The following is a 22,739-nucleotide window of genomic DNA, read 5'->3' on the forward strand; positions in this document are numbered from 1 at the left end:
TCCCTTAAGCCTCCTCTGTTTTTCTGGCAGTCAGGATTTAACCCCCCTGTCAGCTGACGTCCTGGCTCTCAAAGCAGGTCAGCAGCAATAGTTTGAAAGTGAAAAAAACGGGTCAGAAGGTGGAAAAAAGTTCAGAATCTGACAGAAAGTTTGAATCTGAAAAAAGAAAACATCTCAAATATGAAGAAATGAGACTAAAGTGGAAATAAAAAAGCTGCTCACACACACTGACAACTTCCTTCCATCTGCTGTTACCTAGCAACAAGTTAGCTCACAGCTTTTCTTCCATCCATCGTCCAATCATGTTATTCTTCTTCTGATAAACTCTTCTTTGTGTTTTCCTCACAGTCACTAAATGTCAGCACCACTTTCAGTTGGACTTGACATTGTGTAACAGAGGGAATTATTGATAGAATTCATGAAATAAAGCTCAACTGAAAGTGATTTCCTTTCAGTTATTAGTGGGAGAAGCTTTTTGGCTGGATTTTGTCATCATGAATGAATCTGACTGAAGATAACTGCTGCTGTGATGAAAGCTGCTTTCTAACCAAGTCAAAGATTGTTCATTTCCAACAGTGTTGGAGGGGAGTTTGTTAGTATCAGCTGATTAACGGGCTTTTGGAGTTTTGCTGCTCCAAACTGTTGTTATTGTTTCAGCCAGAAATATTCACCAACTCTGGAGCTCTAGAAGCATCAGCCAGTGATTCTAGATTTGTTTCTGTCTGACAGATTCACTGTGTTTTCTCATTATTTAATGAATCATCATTTCATCAACTGAACCACAGAAGAAGAAAACAGACTTTACCATGAAGACCAGCACAACTTTCACATCATATTAATCTGAAGAAACAACTAAAACATGGTGTCTGACCTCAGAGTCTTCAGTCCACAGTGAGGACTCTGCAGAAAGCTGCACAGCTCCTTCGCTGCAGAGTCTCTGATGGTGTTGTTGCTCAGGTCCAGTTCTGTCAGATGGGAGGGGTTGGACTTCAGAGCAGAGACCACAGAAACACAGCTGATCTCTGACAAACTGCAGCCCCTCAATCTGAATAAAGAATAAAACATGTGAGCTGAAGCCAACAGGATGCAGGTTAAAACAGTCCAACAGAACAAGTGAAAAAGAGCTCTCATTAATATTAATGACAACATGCTGCTGCTTCAATAAAGACGGAGTGACTTCAGCTCTTAAACTCTGCCAGCTCCACCAGTGGCTCCATCCATACAAACTCATGTTTTGCAGCCAAATGATTCAAGTTTCAAAGAAAACAAACATGTCAGGAGGAACTTTGGAGCAAATGGGAACAAACTGATAGAAATGGAGATCAGGTTCACTGTTTTATTGAAGGTTAAAGGCACAAAAACATGGTGCAGTGATGTTTAATGGAATCATGGAATCAAACTTCTTTAAAGAGTCGACAGCAGCAGAACTTGTTACTGTGACTTGTTGTGTTTGAATATCTCAGTCAGTCCAAACATTACAGAGCCTTAGAAAAGTGTTGGAACCATCCAGAGGTGGACTGATTGATCAGTTTGGCTGATTAATGGATGCTGATGGACGCTTTGACTAACTATCAGAATCAGTGGATTTTGAGGCTGATGGTTGGGAGACCCATCTCCCCCATCTCCAGCAGGAAGCTACAAAGCTGAAGTCAAGGAGGAGTTAGAGTGTTAAGTTCAGAGTTTCCATTCAGTCTTTAAACATCACAGCTTCCATCAGAGTCACATCATTTAGAAGCAGACAGAAACACAGCAGGCAGCAGCTCCACTGAGAGACTCATCTTCAGGAAATCCAAACACTGGACTAATGAGCAGATCAGTACAGATGCTCGCTACCAAAGCTGTTTCTCCATGGAGTTTAACTGGGCCGAAATATGAGTTGTTCCATTGGTTGAAACTGAAAGTCAAGTCTTATTCTTTAAAAAGATGTTTCATTCAAAGTCATACAGATGATTTTAGTTTGAAGCTAACTTTGATTTAATATCAAATCTTCTCTTTTCTGTTATTCTCCATATTTTAGTGGCTGGCCTTCTCTTCTATGCGGTGGTGTGCTGGGAGGCAACTTTAAGAGGAGAGATGTCAGCAGACTGGACAGGCTGCTGAGGAAAGCTGGCTCTGTGGCTGCTGCAGAGCTGGGGCCTCATGTACAAAGACTTGCGTGGATTTCCTACTGAAACATGGCGTACGCTCAAACCCAAATGCCCTCCAACGTCGGATGTACGAATCTGTGCGCACTCATCAATCCAAGCACATTTCGTTTGTACATCCCAATCAACGTGGAATTGAGCGCACATGTCGGAGAACCCGACTCCTCCCTGTCCACGCCCCTACTTAAATACGCAAATCATATTTAAATGAGCCCTGCACCTGCGATTCCCCTCTATGTACGGTCAGAAAATAAAGAAAAAAGAATGAATAAGACGGGAAAAAATTAGAACTTTACGGAAAGCGAGATATCGGTGCTACTTTCTAAAGTGGAGGCCCGCAAAAATGTGTTCTTTGGCACCTGTCCTCCGGCATAAGCAGCAAACGCAAGAGGAGTGGGTGGGAGAGCGTGAGGCTGTTAATGCTGTCAATGCTGGGGGTCTGAGAAGCCTCACAAGCAGAGGTGAAGAAGAAGTGGTCCGACATTAAAGTGGATGTGAAGCGGAGACTGGCTGCCCACCGCCGCAGTGTGGCCAAAACAGGCGGGTGGGGGGGTGACCGACTCTTTGAACAGAGAGTCGGCGCAACTATGGGTAGCACTGCTCTTTGCCCACAGAGACGACCAGGGGCTTGTTAAAAAGATCTTAAGCTGAAGTTTAACCAGCAAAAAACAGCAAGAAACTAACTTTAACCACCGACTATGATGCTGTGAAGACGGGATAAAAATTGGGGGCGCACATACTTAATGCGCGTCACGGGGAATAATATTAGGACAATTACACAATAAAGTTACTCACCAAGAAGCCAACCATCACGCACAGTGCCACCCTGTATCTGTTCCCAACAGTGTTGTTACTCAGAATGTATGAATTGTGCGTTGAACCAGGGCACCTCGCCACAATGTTGGTTAATTGCATTTACGCATCACATATCTGTACATCGATCGAATGAAAATGTTTCCTGTTAACTTACACATTCATCATGTGATTGCGCTTTTATAGCAATGTGTGTGCAGTCGATAGCTCCGATTACAAAACCGGCTCTCGCTTCAAATTGAGCTTTAATGTTGGCCTGTTCGACTTCATTGTATGTGAATTTGATATACGTGGCTGAGATGCGGATAATTCTGTCCCACGCGGCTGGCATGGCTCGGCTCGGCTCGGCTCGGCTCAGGGTAGACTGGCACAGTCCCAATCGGTTGGCCACCTGCCCCTGGAATGCTCCGGTTGGAACCCCAGTGTGCACATCACCTGTGGGCACAGGCAGCGCATGGCTCCTCGCTGTGTTGCGCTCCAACGCCGGCCGCAGCTCTGCGCACAGTTCCAGGAGGATTTCCCTCAAAACGGCTAATGAGTCAGTCGCCATCACATGCCAGCTAATCCTCTCTGTCTAGTGAAAACACGCTCTCTTCGAATTGCATCATTTGAAAAGTCTTCTAATACTGCTAAAGCAGCCATTGTTTTTAATGGTATGCATTGCACCACTTTGCGCTGCTTTTATATCCACTCGTGTAATTGCAGACACATGGATGTGTTAATTGTTTATCAGTATTAATTGTTCAAGTGTCTCAGATGTGCATATCACAGTCTGAGGACTAATTGTTTTCACATTTATTTATTACAACAGTTTCCCAACATCACCTTAGGTGTCACCAAAGAATCAACAGCTACAGAAAAGTGCGTACGCCAGCCCTGCAGCTGCCGTGAGGCACCGCACATTTCCACGGTCATTTCACTCTTGATACATCTGATCGTTGACGTGAAAAGGTGCGTACGCCACTATTTTGTGCGTACGCACCCTTTGTACATGAGGCCCCTGGAGTCCTTAACATCAGATGCAGAGAAAAGGACTCTGAACAAGCTGCTGTCCATCATAGACGATGAGCAACTGTGATCTGTGCTGAGTGCTGACAGAAACAGCTGACATTAACAAAGTGTGTCAGTGCTGCAGGTTATTTTAACCAGCACTCATGGAAATATAGTGTGGAGGAGGTGTCTAAGAAAGGATTGCAGTTCCCACAGTCCCTGAAGGCAGCATGATGGGGGTCCCTTAAGCCTCCTCTGTTATTCTGGCAGTCAGGATTTAACCCCCCTGTCAGCTGACGTCCTGGCTCTCAAAGCAGGTCAGCAGCAAAAGTTTGAAAGTGAAAAAACGGGTCAGAAGATGGAAAAAAGTTCAGAATCTGACAGAAAGTTTGAATCTGAAAAAAGAAAACATCTCAAATATGAAGAAATGAGACTAAAGTGGAAATAAAAAAGCTGCTCACACACACTCACAACTTCCTTCCATCTGCGGTTACCTAGCAACAAGTTAGCTCATAGCTTTTCTTCCATCCATCGTCCAATCATGTTATTCTTCTTCTGATAAACTCTTCTTTGTGTTTTCCTCCCAGTCACTAAATGTCAGCATCACTTTCAGTTGGACTTGACATTGTGTAACAGAGGGAATTATTGATAGAATTCATGAAATAAAGCTCAACTGAAAGTGATTTCCTTTCAGTTATTAGTGGGAGAAGCTTTTTGGCTGGATTTTGTCATCATGAATGAATCTGACTGAAGATAACTGCTGCTGTGATGAAAGCTGCTTTCTAACCAAGTCAAAGATTGTTCATTTCCAACAGTGTTGGAGGGGAGTTTGTTAGTATCAGCTGATTAACGGGCTTTTGGAGTTTTGCTGCTCCAAACTGTTGTTATTGTTTCAGCCAGAAATATTCATCAACTCTGGAGCTCTAGAAGCATCAGCCAGTGATTCTAGATTTGTTTCTGTCTGACAGATTCACTGTGTTTTCTCATTATTTAATGAATCATCATTTCATCAACTAAACCACTGAAGAAGAAAACAGACTTTACCATGAAGACCAGCACAACTTTCACATCATATTAATCTGAACAAACAACTAAAACATGGTGTCTGACCTCAGAGTCTTCAGTCCACAGTGAGGACTCTGCAGAAAGCTGCACAGCTCCTTCGCTGCAGAGTCACTGATGGTGTTGTAGCTCAGGTCCAGTTCTGTCAGATGGGAGGGGTTGGACTTCAGAGCAGAGACCACAGAAGCACAGCTGATCTCTGACAACCTGCAGTTCTCCAATCTGAATAAAGAATAAAACATGTGAGCTGAAGCCAACAGGATGCAGGTTAAAACAGTCCAACAGAACAAGTGAAAAAGAGCTCTCATTAATATTAATGACAACATGCGGCTGCTTCAATAAAGACGGAGTGACTTCAGCTCTTAAACTCTGCCAGCTCCACCAGTGGCTCCATCCATACAAACTCATGTTGTGCAGCCAAATGATTCAAGTTTCAAAGAAAACAAACATGTCAGGAGGAACTTTGGAGCAAATGGGAACACACTGATAGAAATGGAGATCAGGTTCACTGTTTTATTGAAGGTTAAAGGCACAAAAACATGGTGCAGTGATGTTTAATGGAATCATGGAATCAAACTTCTTTAAAGAGTCGACAGCAGCAGAACTTGTTACTGTGACTTGTGACTGTTTGAATATTTCAGTCAGTCCAAACATTACAGAGCCTTAGAAAAGTGTTGGAACCATCCAGAGGTGGACTGATTGATCAGTTTGGCTGATTAATGGATGCTGATGGACGCTTTGACTAACTATCAGAATCAGTGGAGTTTGAGGCTGATGGTTGGGAGACCCATCTCCCCCATCTCCAGCAGGAAGCTACAAAGCTGAAGTCAAGGAGGAGTCAGAGTGTTAAGTTCAGTGTTTCCATTCAGACTTTAAACATCCCAGCTTCCATCAGAGTCACATAATTTAGAAGCAGACAGAAACACAGCAGGCAGCAGCTCAGCTTAGAGACTCATCTTCAGGAAATCCAAACACTGGACTAATGAGCAGATCAGTACAGATGCTCGCTACCAAAGCAGAAACTAAAAGATGGATCTTCTGCTGTTATCGGCTCATCCTGTTTTGTTACTGATGATCTCAGCTCAGCAAAGAACACCATGTGAGCAAAGCATCTTGTCACACTGACAGTCACCTGTTTTGCCGGAGTGAACAGGGCAGACCTCTAAATAAGGCATTATCTGTCTTTATTTCACCAATACTTTAAGATCAATGACTGAATGAACGCGTACTATTGCACTGTTAGCTCAGAGCTGCCATGCTGTTGTTATTTGGGGCTATCGGGGGCTTTCTATACACGCGTCTAGTGGCGCGGCATGCGTCGATGTTGTCATCCCACTGTATTGTCTAAGCCCGGTTCACTCCCGTTATATGGATATACGCGGATCTCGAGTGATATAAATAGTGTCCGAAGGACGCTGACTTTCACCAAACTGTTATCGGTGAGTAGAAGAACGTATTTTATGCCAGAAATAAAGTTCAGGTTTAAAAAAACGAACTTCCCCTTTAAGGCCCTCGGCCTCTGGAGAAGTCACTCAACCTCCCTCCTTCATGCAAAGTCGAGTGTGTCATCACCCAGCAAGGATTGGCTCTTTTGGCCCTTCTGCCCTAAATTCCTCAGGTTTATCTTGTCTTTTTGATCCCCTTGGTCCCTCAATAAACCTTTTAACTCCAACTTAGCACGTGGAAATATTTCATGTTCCTCTCCTCTAACCCTAGCCGAGCGGGGCTCTGTAGCTGCAGCCTTTGTGTGTCACTCTGCAGACCGCCATGCTTTCTGTAGGACTGACAGACCTTTCTTCCAAGAAATGAAGACATAAAGGACAACTTGTTTTTCTCTTATATTGACTCACTTTAAAAAGTTTCCAAAGAGAAGTACATTCCACGCATCAATGATGTCATCCCACTGTATTGTCTATAGAGTTTAAAAAGCTTAAACTGCACTTTGGTTATTTATTTATTTATTTTTAAAGTTTCATGTTCATGTTCAAAACGGACAGCAAAACTAAATCTACACTTCAGGACGTACTGTGATAGAAAAAATCTGATCCTTTATGCTCACATTATGAGCATAAAGGATCTCATGCATGTTGACGCATGCATGAGATTAATAGCTGCACTCGGGAGATCACCACTGTCCGCTCTAAGAACTGAGTGTCCCACAGCCTGGGCGGTATCAACACCACTATCTGCTCCCAGCAGAACAGAAGGAAATGTCTCATGCATAGATGCAAGCATCCGTCTTCTCTGCCCTATAAAAGCTTCCTGAGAACTCTGCATCTCTGAACATTTCCATCACAGCTTCTGTATGTAAACGTTCCCTTACTGCAGGATAATTAATGTCCTCTGCCTTTGAATTTCAGACAGTATTCCTGAGTATTCTTATTCATTTTCCTGACATACTGAATAATGCAGTCATCATGACTCTGAGGAGTCTGGGGAGGAAATATCTGATAAAAACAGCAACATTTCTGTGGACTGTGGGGAGCTGCTTTTGGATAGCTTCTAGATTTAGTCTGATAAAAAGCTGTAAAATATCCTTTTTTTTTTATTATTTGTTTATCAGAAGAACATATAAACATTGATATTACAGTTTTCAAAATTCACATGACTTCTCCGATTTTTTATTTTGTTTTTCTCTATCCCCATCTACCTTTCCCTGTATAAAACATACATCACCATACTGTCATAACAAAAATGAGACAAAACAAGTACAGAAAAAAAAAAAAAATAAAAAAAAAAATAAAAAATAAATAAATAAAAAAAAAAAGGTAAAAAAATAAAAATAAAAAGGGGGGGGAGCAGCGATCGGACGGCATTGATAAGCTAAAAGGCAATAGTATTTTACTTATTTATTCTGTAAATTTTTGTCACATGATGACATAATAAACCAATCACATCAGTCTATGTATTATGAAGGCAGAGATTTTATGTATGTCACGAAAGGTGCCCACTTGTAAAATATCCTTTTTTGTTCCATTTTAATATTAGGACTCAGACTTGGTGAGCAGTAGGACTTGCAGATCCTGATTTTAGTCATCTGCAGACATCTGTTAATAAAAGTCACTTGGACATGATTTTTTCCCCAGTGTGTTCAAACATGTCTTATTCACTTCCAGTAACACTTAGAAGGATTCTGTGTGTTTGGGAAATACATTCAGCTTCTGATTCACTAAAGGATTATGTGGCTTTGTGGCCCGTTAAATGGTAGCAAACCAGAGGCTGCACATCTGTCTAATTCACAGTCGCCTTCACAAAGGGTCAGGTTCACCTCAAACCCAATAACCATACAGATATCATCACTCTGTTCCAGTGCAGTGTGTCCACATTTAAAGGAGGTTTGATGCTCACATTTAGAGGAAAAAACAGCTCATATTTCTGTAAAGTAGTTTACTTTGGGTATGTGATGGATCTGTGTTTTAGGACAAATCTACAGGAATGGAAAGGAGTAAAAGAGCACTTTGGTATTTCTTTAAACTGTGTGTGTTATATTTCATTATCAGAGTTATTTAAGCCAGATAATCAAAAGGCAGAACAGATCAACCCGTTTCATTGATCAAGGTACCTGGAAGCTGTTTTTAATCCATGTCCAGGTAACCAGGTGCCGCATAATTTTGTTACCCAGGTGAGTTCGTCAATGACATCACCAACTCCACCCATGAGCTTTCACAGAACAAATCATCTGTTTCCACAATAGTAGTTCACACAGGCATAAATGATCTCAAGCTGCAGCAATCAGAGACCCTTGATCAAGACTTTATCACCCTCATCCACAGCATGAAACAGTTAAAGAAACAATGCATCATCTCCGGCCCACTTCCCTCACCGCGGTTTGGGGACATTAAATTCAGCCGCCTGCAACAACTTCACATCTGGCTCAAAGGACACTGCAACTCCAACAATATTCCATATGTGGACAAATTTACAACCTTTTACAATAGACCATACCTTTTCAAACACGACGGCTTACATCCAAATCATACAGGATCTCATCTTTTATCCATGAACATTAAACTGACTCTTCAATCAAATAAACCATTTTCAGATTGACGGTACAACAGCTACAAATCAGTCAAACTCCAATCCCCTCCAGCCAAACCCTCATCTACAGTACACCTTATACCAGTTCACATCACCAGCAGATGTTACAAACACCTCCAGTCACATCCATACACTAGTTCCAGATGTCTCCGCCCCATACACCAAGTACCTCTGAGAAAAACAACCCCACAACAGAAGTTATCCTCAACTCCTAACATGACTATTTTAAATGTTCGATCTCTTTTAAATAAATCTTTTATCATAAATGATCTGATTTTAGACAATAATATCGACTGTCTCTTTTTAACTGAAACCTGGCTTGGCGCTGACGCACCAGTTACTCTCACCGAGGCTGTTCGAAGCTCAGTTTTAACAAAGACAGTTCTTTTAAATAATTATTCTTCTTTTGAGCATCATTCCTTTGTTTTTAGAAACCCACCTGTCTTATGTGTCACAGTCTACAGACCACCCAAGCCTCCAAGATGCTTGGTCGAGTTTTCTCCCAACTAAACCCAACAACCAGCCTTTTAGATCCCATTCCCACATCTCTGTTAAAGACATTTTATGGTTTCTTCGAGTGTGAGCTTTTAAATATTGTAAATTGCTCTCTTCAGACGGGTGTTTTCCCATCTGCCTGTAAAACTGCAGTGGTGAGGCCCCTTCTGAAGAAGAACAATTTAGATCACAAGATCCTTGATAATTACCGACCTGTATCCAACTTACCGTTTTTAAGTAAAATAATAGAAAAAGTTGTTTTTATCCAATTAAATGAGTTTTTAAACAAACACAATATTTTTGAGAAACATCAGTCTGGTTTTAGGAAGAACCACAGTACAGAGACAGCCCTTTTAAAGATTGTAAATGATCTCAGGTGTAACATGGACTCACAGAAGCTTTCAGTCCTGGTGTTGCTGGATCTTAGTGCAGCTTTTGATACAGTAGATCACCACGTTTTATTAAACAGACTTAGAAGCCTGGTGGGTGTCTCTGGCACTGTTCTTAAATGGTTTTACTCCTATCTCACGGATCGACAGTTTTTTATAAGTATGGATACATGCTCCTCAAGTATTCATAAAATCCAGTGTGGGGTTCTCCAATGATAAATTTTAGGCCCATTGCTTTTTAATCTGTACATGTTGCCACTTGGGGATGTCATCAGGAGACATGGCATTAGTTTTCACAGCTATGCTGATGATACACACATTTACATTGCCATGTCTCCTGATGACCTAGAACCAGTTAACGTTCTTTTAAACTGTATTTTAGATATAAAGTCATGGATGGCAGAGAATTTCTTACAGCTCAACCAGGGCAAGACTGAAGTTTTAATTATTGGTCCTGAAGACAAGAGAGAGATAATTTTACCCAAACTACAAAATTTTAAATCGTCTCAACATGTAAAAAATCTGGGTGTTCTTTTTGACTCTGAGCTGGATTTTATCCAACATATTAGAAATGTAACAAAGACAGGATTTTATCATCTTAAAAATATTGCCAGAGTTCACCCATTTCTCTCTCTTGCCAGCACGGAGGTGCTGATGCATGCTTTTATTTCTAGTAGAATAGATTATTGTAATGCCCTGCTTTCTGGTTTTCCCAAAAAAGTATTCATTACCTACAATTAATATGATTTTAAGGTTCTTTTAGTTGTTTATAAATGTCTTAATGGTCTTGGGCCTTCTTATCTATCTGATCTGCTTTTAAATTATGAGCCCTCGCGGACCCTGAGGTCCTCTGGTACCGGCCTTTTAGTTGTTCCTAAAGTTCGAACAAAAACTTATGGTGAGACGTCGTTCCACTATTATGGACCTCATTTGTGGAACAGCCGGCCAGAGAACCTCAGGGCTGCAGAGAATGTTGATGTTTTTAAAAAGAGGCTCAAGACCTACCTTTTTAGTTTAGCTTACAGCTGAATTTTATTTCATTTATTTATTTATTTATTTATTTATTTATTTATTTATTTATTTATTTATTTATTTATTTATTATTTTATATATATCTTATTTTATTTGTTTATTTATTTAATTAATTAATTTATTTATTTTTGGTTTGTTTTGTTTTAGTTTACTTTTATCTATTAATCCATTATTTAAAATATCTATTTATTTTTATTATTATTATTATTATTATTATTATTATTATTATTATTATTATTATTATTATTATTATTATTATTATTATTATTATTTTATTATATACTTATTATACACTTATTTATCCAGTGTTTTTCCTCATGGGGATCTTCCACACCGGGGACTATGCCCACTCGGTCTGTGGGGTCATTACTGTGGGGATGGCCCTGGTTTGGGGGGGCTGGGGGATCCTGCACTGCAGCCCTGGCTGTGGTGTGGATGCCGGCCTGCCCTGATCTGGGCGGTTCCCCGTGGTGGCAGCCTCTGTGGTCATTGGTGGGCTGGCTCCCGGTGTGGACAGATCCCCAAGATACCGTTTCCTCACTTCAGCGTCAAGCCAGGTTTTAATGTTGATTTTAATGATTATTTTAATGTTGATTGTTGTTGATATTGATGTTGCTCATGTTGGGGGTGGTGGGGGGTAGTATGTGTGCAGTGTGGTTGTCAGTGTGATGTCGTGTGTGAGTTTATGCATGAATTGATTTGATTATTGATTTTATTATGTAAAGCACTTTGTGCTGCTTTTTTAGTATGAAAGGTGCTATATAAATAAAGTTTGATTTGATTTGATTTGATTTAAGCCAGAATTATATCAGCTCTCAGCTGAAAAGGTCATGAATCCTTACCTGAGTTTTTCCAGTCTGCAGTTTGGACTCTTCAGTCCAGCAGAAAGCTGCTTCACTCCTGAATCCTGCAGGTTGTTGTTACTCAGGTCCAGTTCTGTCAGGCTGGAGGACTGGGAGCTGAGAACTGAGGACAGAGCTGCACATCCTTCATCTGAGAGGTTACAGCCATCCAGTCTGAGGAGGAAATGAGATGGAAGGAAATAACTTGATCAATTAATCAATCAAACTACATTTGAATTGTGGAAGAATTCTGTTTCCCTGTTTGTTTCTGTTTATACGTCGATGGAAATAAAGTAAAAACATAAAATAAAAGAAGCTAAATAGAGTTTTTTTCTCTGTTAATAAGTAAAGAATGTATTTAAAAAGAAATATATCTGTGTTTGTACGTACAGAGCTTTGTTGGAGGCTTTGACCACTGGCAGCAGCCTCAGAAGAGCCTCCTCTGAAGCAGAGTATTTCTTCAGGTCAAACTCATCCAGATCTTTTCCTGATGACAGTAAGATGAAGACCAGAGCTGACCACTGAGCAGGAGACAGTTTATCTGTGGAGAGACTTCCTGAACTCAGGGCCTGTTGGATCTCCTCCACCAGAGAACGATCATTCAGTTCATTCAGACAGTGGAACAGATTGACGCTTCTCTCTGCAGACAGATTCTCACTGATCTTCTGCTTGATGTAATCGACTGTTTCCTGATGGGTCTCTGAGCTACTTCCTGTCTGTGTCAGCAGGCCTCGTAGGAGCCTCTGATTGGTCTGCAGGGAAAGACCCAGGAGGAAGCGGAGGAACAGGTCCAGGTGTCCATTTGGAATCTCTAAGGCCTTGTCCACAGCACTTTGGTAGAAGAGTCGAAGAAAATGTGCAGATTCATCTTCTCTTGTTTCAGATTTCTGGGAGGTTGTTTGTTGTTCTTTCTGCTGATTGACACCAGAGCGAAAACCGAACATTTTTTTCAAAAAACATTGTTTTAAAGAAAAATATCTTTGTACCCTTGCAATAGGAGCTGATGATGATGGCTGTTCTCCTTGTATCGTTGGCCTCTTGGATCGTTCATCTTCTCCCATCAGGTTGACTCCAGAGTTGATGAAGGTCAGATGCACATGAAGAGCAGCCAGAAACTCCTGAACACTCAGATGGATGAAGCAGAACACCTTCTCCTGGTACAGCCCTCTCTCCTCTCTAAAGATCTGTGTGAACACTCCTGAGTACACTGAGGCTGCTGAGATATCGATGCCACACTCTGTCAGGTCTGATTCATAGAAGATCAGGTTTCCTTTCTGCAGCTGCTCAAAAGCCAGTTTTCCCAGAGACTCAATCATCTTCCTGCTCTCTGGACTCCAGTGTGCATCTGTCGCAGCTCCTCCTTCATACTTGAGCTTCTTCACTTTGGCCTGAACCACCAGGAAGTGGATGTACATCTCAGTCAGGGTGCTGGGCAGCTCTGCTCCCTCTCTGGTTTCCAACACATCCTCCAGAACTGTAGCAGTGATCCAGCAGAAGACCGGGATGTGGCACATGATGTGGAGGCTTCTGGATGTCTGGATGTGGGAGATTATTTTGGTTGCTAGCTTCTCATCTGTGAATCTCTTCCTGATGTACTCCTCCTTCTGTGGGTCAGTGAACCCTCTGACCTCTGTCACCATGCCAACACAGTCAGGAGGGATCTGATTGGCTGCTGCAGGTCGTGTGGTTATCCAGAGGCGAGCAGAGGGAAGCAGGTTCCCCCTGATGAGGTTTGTCAGCAGCACATCCACTGAGGTGGGCTCTGTAGCATCAGTCAGGGGCTCCTCGCTGTGGAAGTCCAGAGGAGGTCGACACTCATCCAGACCGTCAAAGATGAACACAACCTGGAACTCTTCAAAGCTGCAGATTCCTGCTTCTTTGGTCTCAGTAAAGAAGTGATGAACAAGTTCCACCAAGCTGAACTTTCTCTCTTTCAGCACATTCAGCTGTCTGAAAGTGAGTGGAAACATGAATTGGATGTCCTGGTTGGCTTTGCCTTCAGCCCAGTCCAGAGTGAACTTCTGTGTTAAGACTGTTTTCCCAATGCCAGCCACTCCCTTTGTCATCACTGTTCTGATTGGTTTATCTCTTCCAGGTGGGACTTTAAAGATGTCTTCTTGTCTGATGGATGTTTCTGCTCTGCCTGCTTTCCTGGATGCTGCTTCAATCTGTCTGACCTCATGTTCATCATTGACCTCTCCGGTCCCTCCCTCTGTGATGTAGAGCTCTGTGTAGATCTGATTCAGAAGGGTTGACTTTCCTGCTTTAGGAATCCCCTCAAACACACACTGGAACTTCTTCTTCAGAGCAGACTTGAGTTTGGGTTGACACCTGTGAAGAAGCTCTGAATGACAAAATAGAAGATAAGAAGATTTCCTGTTACTGAGCAGCGTAGAGCGTAAACATAAAGAAAATAAAGTCTGAAATCATGTGCCTTTATAGCTAAATTTCCCTCAATCTCTGAGGAGACACTTATCTTAGTTACAGTCATGAATATTAGCTATTATTGCAAATGAAAGACACAAATAATTTTGTTGTTTTTGTCCCTATCAATTCATTCTAACACTCAGTGTAGATGGGGAGGATCACATGTCTGCAAACCCTATAACAAAACAACTTGTAACAGTTTGGTGTAAAACATTTGGAGTCGTAAATCACACACCCAACTCAAAGCTCTCAGTAAGGGAAGCAACTCAAGGCCTTTCCTCAGAAAAACTTTTCCACAAACTACCAAACATAACAACCATAAGAACAACACAAACCAAGAAAAACAAGAAGATAATCCCACTAAAAACACTCCAAGTGAAAAAAATAAATACATCAAACAATTTCGAGCAACTGCAGAAGATCCTCGACACCAAACTTTACTGCAAACCCTACATTCACCTGCTGCTGCACAGGTGGAGCTTCCTTCTGAAACACACATCCAAACGCATCTTGAAATCACAGATTCTTTGCTACAAACACATTAGCAACCATAACCCTGTTCAAAGCCCTCAGAAAACAGGCTACTCCAGACATTTCCCAACATAAACCAAGAGGTACACCCTCAGAAAATGCCACTGAAGAGCATCTCCCAAACACATCTTTCTCCCACTTCTGCCGAGGTTAAAGATGGACTCCACTGTATCTATCATGCCTCACAGATGCAGCTACTACACAAACTAATGTGGAACTGAACTGGTGTTGGTTCAAGTCTGTAAAAATGACACTGCTCCCCTACTAATGGCCCTCTCTGACCTCATGAGACAATCCCACAGCTTCACTCTGTAACCCATTCATTTCAACAGCTTGCGTTGTGTAATGATGGTTTGTCGCTGTGCAGGAAAAGTGCACGTCAAAGCAAAAGTGGAGGACAAGCTGGTTGTGTGGGTGAATTATTCGCGATGATCCCTCCTGCACCCACAGAATCACTGTCAGTGCAGCAGTGCATTTCAACATAGATGGGAACAGGACAGATTAACCCTCCTTATTGGTACAAATAGGCTACAATACATAACACCCAATAGCTTCCTGCCTGCCTGCCAACAACAAAATAATGTGTCTATTTTGCTCTGTAATTTGCAACCAGTGTGCTGATCTAAGGCAAAGCACGTCACACTTGGTCTTAAAGGGCCCTAAGGGATGTCAGCTCTTTAAGAGATGTTTAAATTATTAGTCCAAAAGACTAATTTGGTCAATGTAACTGAATATAAAAATATAAGCCCTTATAACAGAAATATGTGGCCTTACCTTTTTGTGCTGATGGGCCAGACAACAAACCCAGCTCAGAGGAAAGTGTAAGGTCTAATTTTTGAAGATGTTCCATCATCTTCCTGCTGGCTTCCTCTCCTTTTCTTCCTACATCATCGATGAGGCTTCGTGCCTTATCTGCTTTATGGTTTATCTCAATTATTGCTTCTTTCTCCAAACGATTGAAGACACCATCTACAAAGAGGGCATCAAGCAGCTGCTTGAAGATTTCTTCTGGCACCCTCTCCACAAACTCCATTCGTATTCTGTTGAGTTCGCTCTCTGCAAGGTGTCATAGACATGAACACGAATCTCACTTTTCAGTAAATGTTGTTGAAATGTAAAACTAATGCGTGTGAATCATGACTACTTCAGGAGTCCATGTACATTTTCAAAGCTGACAGTCAGTGATGAATGATGTCATGAACATAGCTTTCATTGTGCTTTTGTTGATCATATGGCTGTGAGGCTCAGGGAAGAGGAGCTCGCTCTGTGTGGAAGATTTCCCAAAAAGTGTTTCTTCCTAATATCACACACCCAAACCAAATGAGAAAATGGGACCAGGGTGTTAAACAATATTTTAATGACATAAAAGGTTGAAAGTCAAGGTATTCCAAAAATTGGGGTAAATCACAAGAAGAGTGCTTGTGATTTTATGAACCTTCCAGGCTGTCAGGGTCATTGCTGTTTATATCTATCTGCCATTAATATCCTGACAGCTGCACATAAAGCTCTGAACTTAATAAGCAGCGGAGTTCGCTCTGACTGTGACCAAAAATAATGTAGAGATTCAATGACCAAATCAAAGTTCATTTTAATCTGACGTATACTCTCTGATATGAAGGCTGATGTGTTCGATCAGATATCAGCGGGATAGAACAGGCTTCTATACTTGTTTCTGGTTATTCTGGAGAAGACATCACCTAAAAACTCATTCTACATTCTGTTTAATGATGGCATCAAACTGATGGCAGGCTGCAGAGATCTTTAAATTAAAGGAATATAAGACTGTTAGGCACTTATCACCATGGTAACTGGTGTTTTCCCTTACATATCATGTCTCTGCCTCTGTCTCTATCTTTCGGAGCCTCTCTTTGCATAGTTTCCAAAACTTGTGAATTATGGATTTGGCCAGCTGGTCTCTCAACGCAATTGATGAAATTTTCTCAACGAGAAGACAGGGTTTGGGGGAACCCTCTTGTCCAGACAGGACATTTTTCTCCGGATACACAATGGACTCCTGGTAGTGGAGGATTGTATATCTGCCAATAATAATGTCAGTTGAGGATGTCAAAGATGTGTACAAAATTGGATTTTTGATAACAGGCTTTCTGCTTTGTGGAGTTGGCGGTTAATTGGCATATCAAGAAATTGGGAAAACATCGGCAGCTCTTCTGGCCACTGTGAAGCTGCGAGACATATGCGATGAGTTCTACAGAGCGAACAACACTCAGACTACGATGCTACGTGAGCAGAATCGCACGCTGGATGCCATTCCTGGACTCGGGAATGAAATGGAATAAATCCTGGAGAAAGTTGTTTCACTCGGATCTGGCAGAGAGTCCATGAATTTGGCTGTTTGGATTCGTCATTGAGAAACCCAGCAAAACTCTCAAGGCAGACAGAAAACAAATGTCGGCCTGACCCAAAACAATTGTTATCTGAATTCTGGCTCCCCTCTCGGACGGCTGTCCTTCAATTTCTCCTGGTTATTATGTAAAGAAGATGCTCTGCTCCTTCTGACCCCCCTTTCCTGAGGACATCTGTGGATCTGCTCTGAACTACAGGCTGGTTGATAAGCTTTCCATCCTGTTATCAAAGACAATGGCCTCTGAGACAGTGCTTTCACGGACTTACTTACTTACACACACATATCCACACAAAAACATATCCGCTTCTGACACCACCTCCACCTCCCCTACTTGCTACTCTGTCTTTGTTTCACTCTGCCTGTGCTGAGGTTTTTTCTCCTCCTCTCCCCTAATGTGCTATTTCTTCTGTCAATCTACCCTGATCTTATTAACGCTTCACTAGGAGGAAAACTTAGTCATATTCAAATGTTTATTAAGACCTATTATCACTGTATAAACCTTAATATTTCCTCTCAGATGAAAGTTTTTTATCCAAGTTCCCATTAATTTATAGACCATTGAACAGCTTCTTAAATGATTCCTCTTAGAGGAAAGCTTATCCATGTTTCTGATCTTATTAATACTTCACCAGAAGGAAAACTTAGTCATATTCAAATGGTCTATTAAGACCTATTACCACTGTATCAACCTTAATATTTCCTCTCAGATGAAAGTCTTTTAAAGATTTTTTATCATTCATTATATCAACCGTTCTGTTATTAGCTATATTCTTAAATGCCTCCTCTTAGAGGAAAGTTTATCCATGTTTGTTAGTTTACTCAAATTACCTGTTATAGTTATATCAATCCTACTGTTAGCTAAATTTACTTTTGCTCTGTTATAGTTATATCAGTCCTACTGTCAGCTAAATTTACTTTTGCTCTGTTATAGTTATACCAATCCTACTATTAGCTTAATTTACTTTTGCTCTGTTATATTTATACCAATCTTACTATTAGCTAAATTTACTTTTGCTCTGTTATAGTTATACCAATCTTACTGTTAGCTAAATTTCCTTTTGCTCTGTTCTGTATTTCTGTGTTTGATTTTTCCTGATTGTTGTTTTTATGTTGTAAAGCACTTTGGATCGCCTTGTTGCTGAAAAGTGCTATATAAATAAATTTCACTTCACTTCATCAGAGTTGTGACTGACAGGTGACCTGTCCCAAATACATCTTTCTCCCACTTCTACCGAGGTTAAAGATGGACTCCACTGTATCTATCATGCCTCACAGATGCAGCTACTACACAAACTAATGTGGAACTGAACTGGTGTTGGTTCAAGTCTGTAAAAATGACACTGCTCCCCTACTAATGGCCCTCTCTGACCTCATGAGACAATCCCACAGCTTCACTCTGTAACCCATTCATTTCAACAGCTTGCGTTGTGTAATGATGGTTTGTCGCTGTGCAGGAAAAGTGCACGTCAAAGCAAAAATGGAGGACAAGCTGGTTGTGTGGGTGAATTATTCGCGATGATCCCTCCTGCACCTACAGAATCGCTGTCAGTGCAGCAGTGCATTTCAACATAGATGGGAACAGGACAGATTAACCCTCCTTATTGAGTACAAATAGCCTACAATACATAACACCCAATAGCTTCCTGCCTGCCTGCCAACAACAAAATAATGTGTCTATTTTGCTCTGTAATTTGCAACCAGTGTGCTGATCTAAGGCTAAGCACGTCACACTTGGTCTTAAAGGGCCCTAAGGGATGTCAGCTCTTTAAGAGATGTTTAAATTATTAGTCCAAAAGACTAATTTGGTCAATGTAACTGAATATAAAAATATAAGCCCTTATAACAGAAATATGTGGCCTTACCTTTTTGTGCTGATGGGCCAGACAACAAACCCAGCTCAGAGGAAAGTGTAGGGTCTAATTTTTGAAGATGTTCCATCATCTTCCTGCTGGCTTCCTCTCCTTTTCTTCCTACATCATCGATGAGGCTTCGTGCCTTATCTGCTTTATGGTTTATCTCAATTATTGCTTCTTTCTCCAAACGATTGAAGACACCATCTACAAAGAGGGCATCAAGCAGCTGCTTGAAGATTTCTTCTGGCACCCTCTCCACAAACTCCATTCGTATTCTGTTGAGTTCGCTCTCTGCAAGGTGTCATAGACATGAACACGAATCTCACTTTTCAGTAAATGTTGTTGAAATGTAAAACTAATGCGTGTGAATCATGACTACTTCAGGGGTCCATGTACATTTTCAAAGCTGACAGTCAGTGATGAATGATGTCATGAACATAGCTTTCATTGTGCTTTTGTTGATCATATGGCTGTGAGGCTCAGGGAAGAGGAGCTCGCTTTGTGTGGAAGATTTCCCAAAAAGGGTTTCTTCCTAATATCACACACCCAAACCAAATGAGAAAATGGGACCAGGGTGTTAAACAATATTTTAATGACATAAAAGGTTGAAAGTCAAGGTATTCCAAAAATTGGGGTAAATCACAAGAAGAGTGCTTGTGATTTTATGAACCTTCCAGGCTGTCAGAGCCATTGCTGTTGTCCCTGTTTCAGATCAAAGATAACTTGATCAGAAATGGTTTGTTCGATATTTAACCAGATGGTTTTTGATGGGTGGATCTGTTTGAAGATAAATTAAAGCTAATGCTATAAAGTAGTGATGAAAATCTGAAGCATTTTCAAAATAAACACAATTAGAACTAAAACTTTTTTAGACTTTTGTTTCCAAAACCAAAATGAAAACTTGTATAACTTGTGCAAAGTTTATTTCTATCTGCCATTAATATCCTGACAGCTGCACATAAAGCTCTGAACTTAATAAGCTCTGACTGTGACCAAAAATAATGTAGAGATTCAATGACCAAATGAAAGTTCATTTTAATCTGACGTATACTCTCTGATATGAAGGCTGATGTGTTCGATCAGATATCAGCAGGATAGAAAAGGCTTCTATACTTGTTTCTGGTTATTCTGGAGAAGACATCACCTAAAAACTCATTCTACATTCTGTTTAATGATGGCATCAAACCGATGGCAGGCTGCAGAGATCTTTAGATTAAAGGAATTTAAATCACATAAGACTGTTAGGCACTTATCACCATGGTATTTTCCCTTTCATATCAGAGTTGTGACTGACAGGTGAATGTGGGGTGTTGTACCCTGCCTCCTGCCCACTGCTGCAGTTGTATTAAGGGTTCATAATGTAGTTAAAGAGTCTAACAGTCACTGCTAACTGAAGGCTGAAGAAACACACAGAAACAACCAGAGCTGTGATTGGTCAGTTTGAGCATCATGTGTCTTACTGTTGTCTCCATGCAGAAACTGTTGGACTCCTACCTGCTGAAGGAGGTGGAGCTGCCTGGGTTGGAGGGTCCTCCGGGTGCTCCACAGGTGTCTCCATCTTTGCTCTAAAAAAGAGAAAAAGAAGCCGGAAAGTTCTCTATAATGCAACAAAAACTTATAAAACTGAGTATAGTAAATTACTAAGTACGTAACAAGAGTGTGTGTGAAGAAGGTTTAAAATATTTCACCATGAAGCTAATCTGTGTAACTTTCAGCTTCAGTTTACTTCAGAGGCTGTCTTTCAAGAGCTGAATGCAGTCCAGACTCTAGTCTTGGCTCAACTGGTGGTTCATATTCAGGTTGAAGTCTGGATGTGACTGCTGGTGCTGGTTCACATAATTTGGGCTCATATTTAGCACAAGCTTCAGGATGTGAGGCAGGTTTAGTTTCAGAGGATGCTTCAGAAGGCCAATAATTAGGTTTGTTTTTAGGAACTGGTTCTTCAGGTTCAGCTACAGGTGTAGTGAACAGCAAGGTGGACGAACAGGAAGGGAAGTGTTTCTGGGTTAGAAAATATGAAGCTGGTGACAGAGCTTGGTCCGGATGCAGGTTGAAGTTTAGGTCCATGTCCAGCATCATGAGAAGTTTGTTGCTGTTCTGGTCTTCAACACAACACTTTTTTTTTTTACTGTGAATAAAGGTGGTTTGGTGATGTGAGTGCTGAGCTCTGACATGGAGAAGAGTCATGGACAGTTAGAGATGGTCCTCTCACCTCTGAGCTTTGCTCCTGCTCTCATGTTCCCCACACAGAGAGGTTTTAGTGTCCTCACACTGATCCATGCTGCTGAACTAACATCAGCTCACACACACTTTCTACCTTCATCTGCAGAGGAAACACAAATCATTCATCTGCACATCAACTCAAAGCCTCCTTCCTTTTAAGGGTTAACATGTTGTTGAATAACTCTTTAATCATTAGTAGGATCTACTCTTTCATTCTCAACCATTCTAAGATTTTAGATTTTCATCACCAGGAGCAGCTCTTTACAGAATCTTTATGAATGCTGCCCCTGATCTCTAACATCTCCTCTAAACTGACTTTTAGACACTTCAGAGTTTCTTTTCCTGCTGACACCTGAAAACAGCAGCATTTGTACTCTGAATGTAATGAATAGATATCAACAACAGAACCTAAAGGATTATGTTAAAGAATGATTTCAGTCTGAATGTGAAGTCTGACTGAAAAAGCGATAGAATCCCACATGGCACGTTCTGATTGGTCCAACTGGATCCTGCAGCAAAATGCAGGAAGTGAAAAGATTGAACCACAATGAACTCTTCACATCTTCATACATACATTGCATCACAGTTTCATAACGGAAGCTCTGACAGGAAGCTGCTCTTTCTGACTTTAAAGGTGGAGACGACACTTTGATTCCAGGAAATAAAAACATGAAGCAGTTTGTTTGTGAAGGAAACAAACTAAAAAAAACATCAGCCGATCATCATGTTGATTGATTCCAGTTCATTAGTAATCTGATAATCATGTAGATTTGTCTTCAAACACAAACGGATCAAAGTTTGCTCTGAAATAAGAAGTGAACCCTTTTCTCCAACATTACAGAGCAGAAACAAACAGGAAAGTTTGAACTTACAGATTGTTCAGAGCTGAAGTAGAAACACCAGAAATGAACAGCGTTCAATGGTGGAACTCCTGATGTTATGTGTGATGTGCGGAGGCTTCGAAGTGCGTGTGTTGAAGGCTTGCTTCATTTAGGGGAGGAGCCGAAAATGATGACGTCCAAAGCTTCACTCCCCGGCTGTACCACATTATTTCTTAATAGAAATGAATAAAATCTCCCCTGTTTTGTACATTATTGTCCAAGTTCCACAAGCACTTTCACTGTCCTCTGCCTGGCATTTTACTAAAGTGACAGAAAAACATACACAACCTGACATATCATATGATACTACCTTCCTGGGAGAATTTACACACACAATACATTAAAAAATATTTCATTATACACACATGTGATAATTCATGTAGAGAAATATATTTGGTAATACATCCTCTGAAATGTACTTTTTAGTCTAAAAGTACAAAGTAACCTGTTGAAGGGAAATTCCAGCAGCTCTGTGAGTGCAAAGCTAACGGAACCTCACATCATCGCCTTTATTCAACCAGGAAGTGTCTCACTGAGATCAGAGAGCTAATGCAAGAGAGTCCGGATCATCATCTGATCTGATGAATCTTAAATCTCTGTGATTTTAAACTGCATGGATGAAGAAGACATTACTGAAAATAATCTACACTGTCA

At 41.0% G+C, this 22,739-nt stretch overlaps 1 protein-coding gene across 1 annotated transcript; it reads right to left on the minus strand.

Moving 5' to 3' along the window:
* Positions 1–852: 852 nt before the first annotated feature.
* On the minus strand, positions 853–22,643 carry LOC142385715 (NLR family CARD domain-containing protein 3-like). Its single transcript, XM_075472427.1, has 9 exons — positions 22,077–22,643; positions 21,194–21,304; positions 20,476–20,546; positions 18,991–19,272; positions 15,538–15,819; positions 12,196–14,149; positions 11,806–11,979; positions 5,058–5,231; positions 853–1,045 (listed from the first exon to the last, which is right to left on the minus strand). The coding sequence occupies exons 2-9, from the start codon at positions 21,259–21,261 to the stop codon at positions 853–855; spliced, it is 3,198 nt and encodes a 1,065-aa protein (XP_075328542.1). The 5' UTR covers positions 21,262–21,304; positions 22,077–22,643.
* Positions 22,644–22,739: the final 96 nt, after the last annotated feature.

This window comes from Odontesthes bonariensis, chromosome 8 (assembly GCF_027942865.1).
Source record: "Odontesthes bonariensis isolate fOdoBon6 chromosome 8, fOdoBon6.hap1, whole genome shotgun sequence".
NCBI lineage: Eukaryota > Metazoa > Chordata > Actinopteri > Atheriniformes > Atherinopsidae > Odontesthes > Odontesthes bonariensis.

Bases quoted from the DNA above. Each gene is read 5' to 3' on its own strand.
- LOC142385715 (XM_075472427.1), bottom strand. From the start codon at position 21,261: ATGGATCAGTGTGAGGACACTAAAACCTCTCTGTGTGGGGAACATGAG. The intron at 20,547-21,193 runs GTGAGAGGACCA...TCTCTTTTTTAG, and splicing joins AGCAGGAGCAAAGCTCAGAG to AGCAAAGATGGAGACACCTG. The intron at 15,820-18,990 runs GTAAGGCCACAT...GACACCTTGCAG, and splicing joins TGGCCCATCAGCACAAAAAG to AGAGCGAACTCAACAGAATA.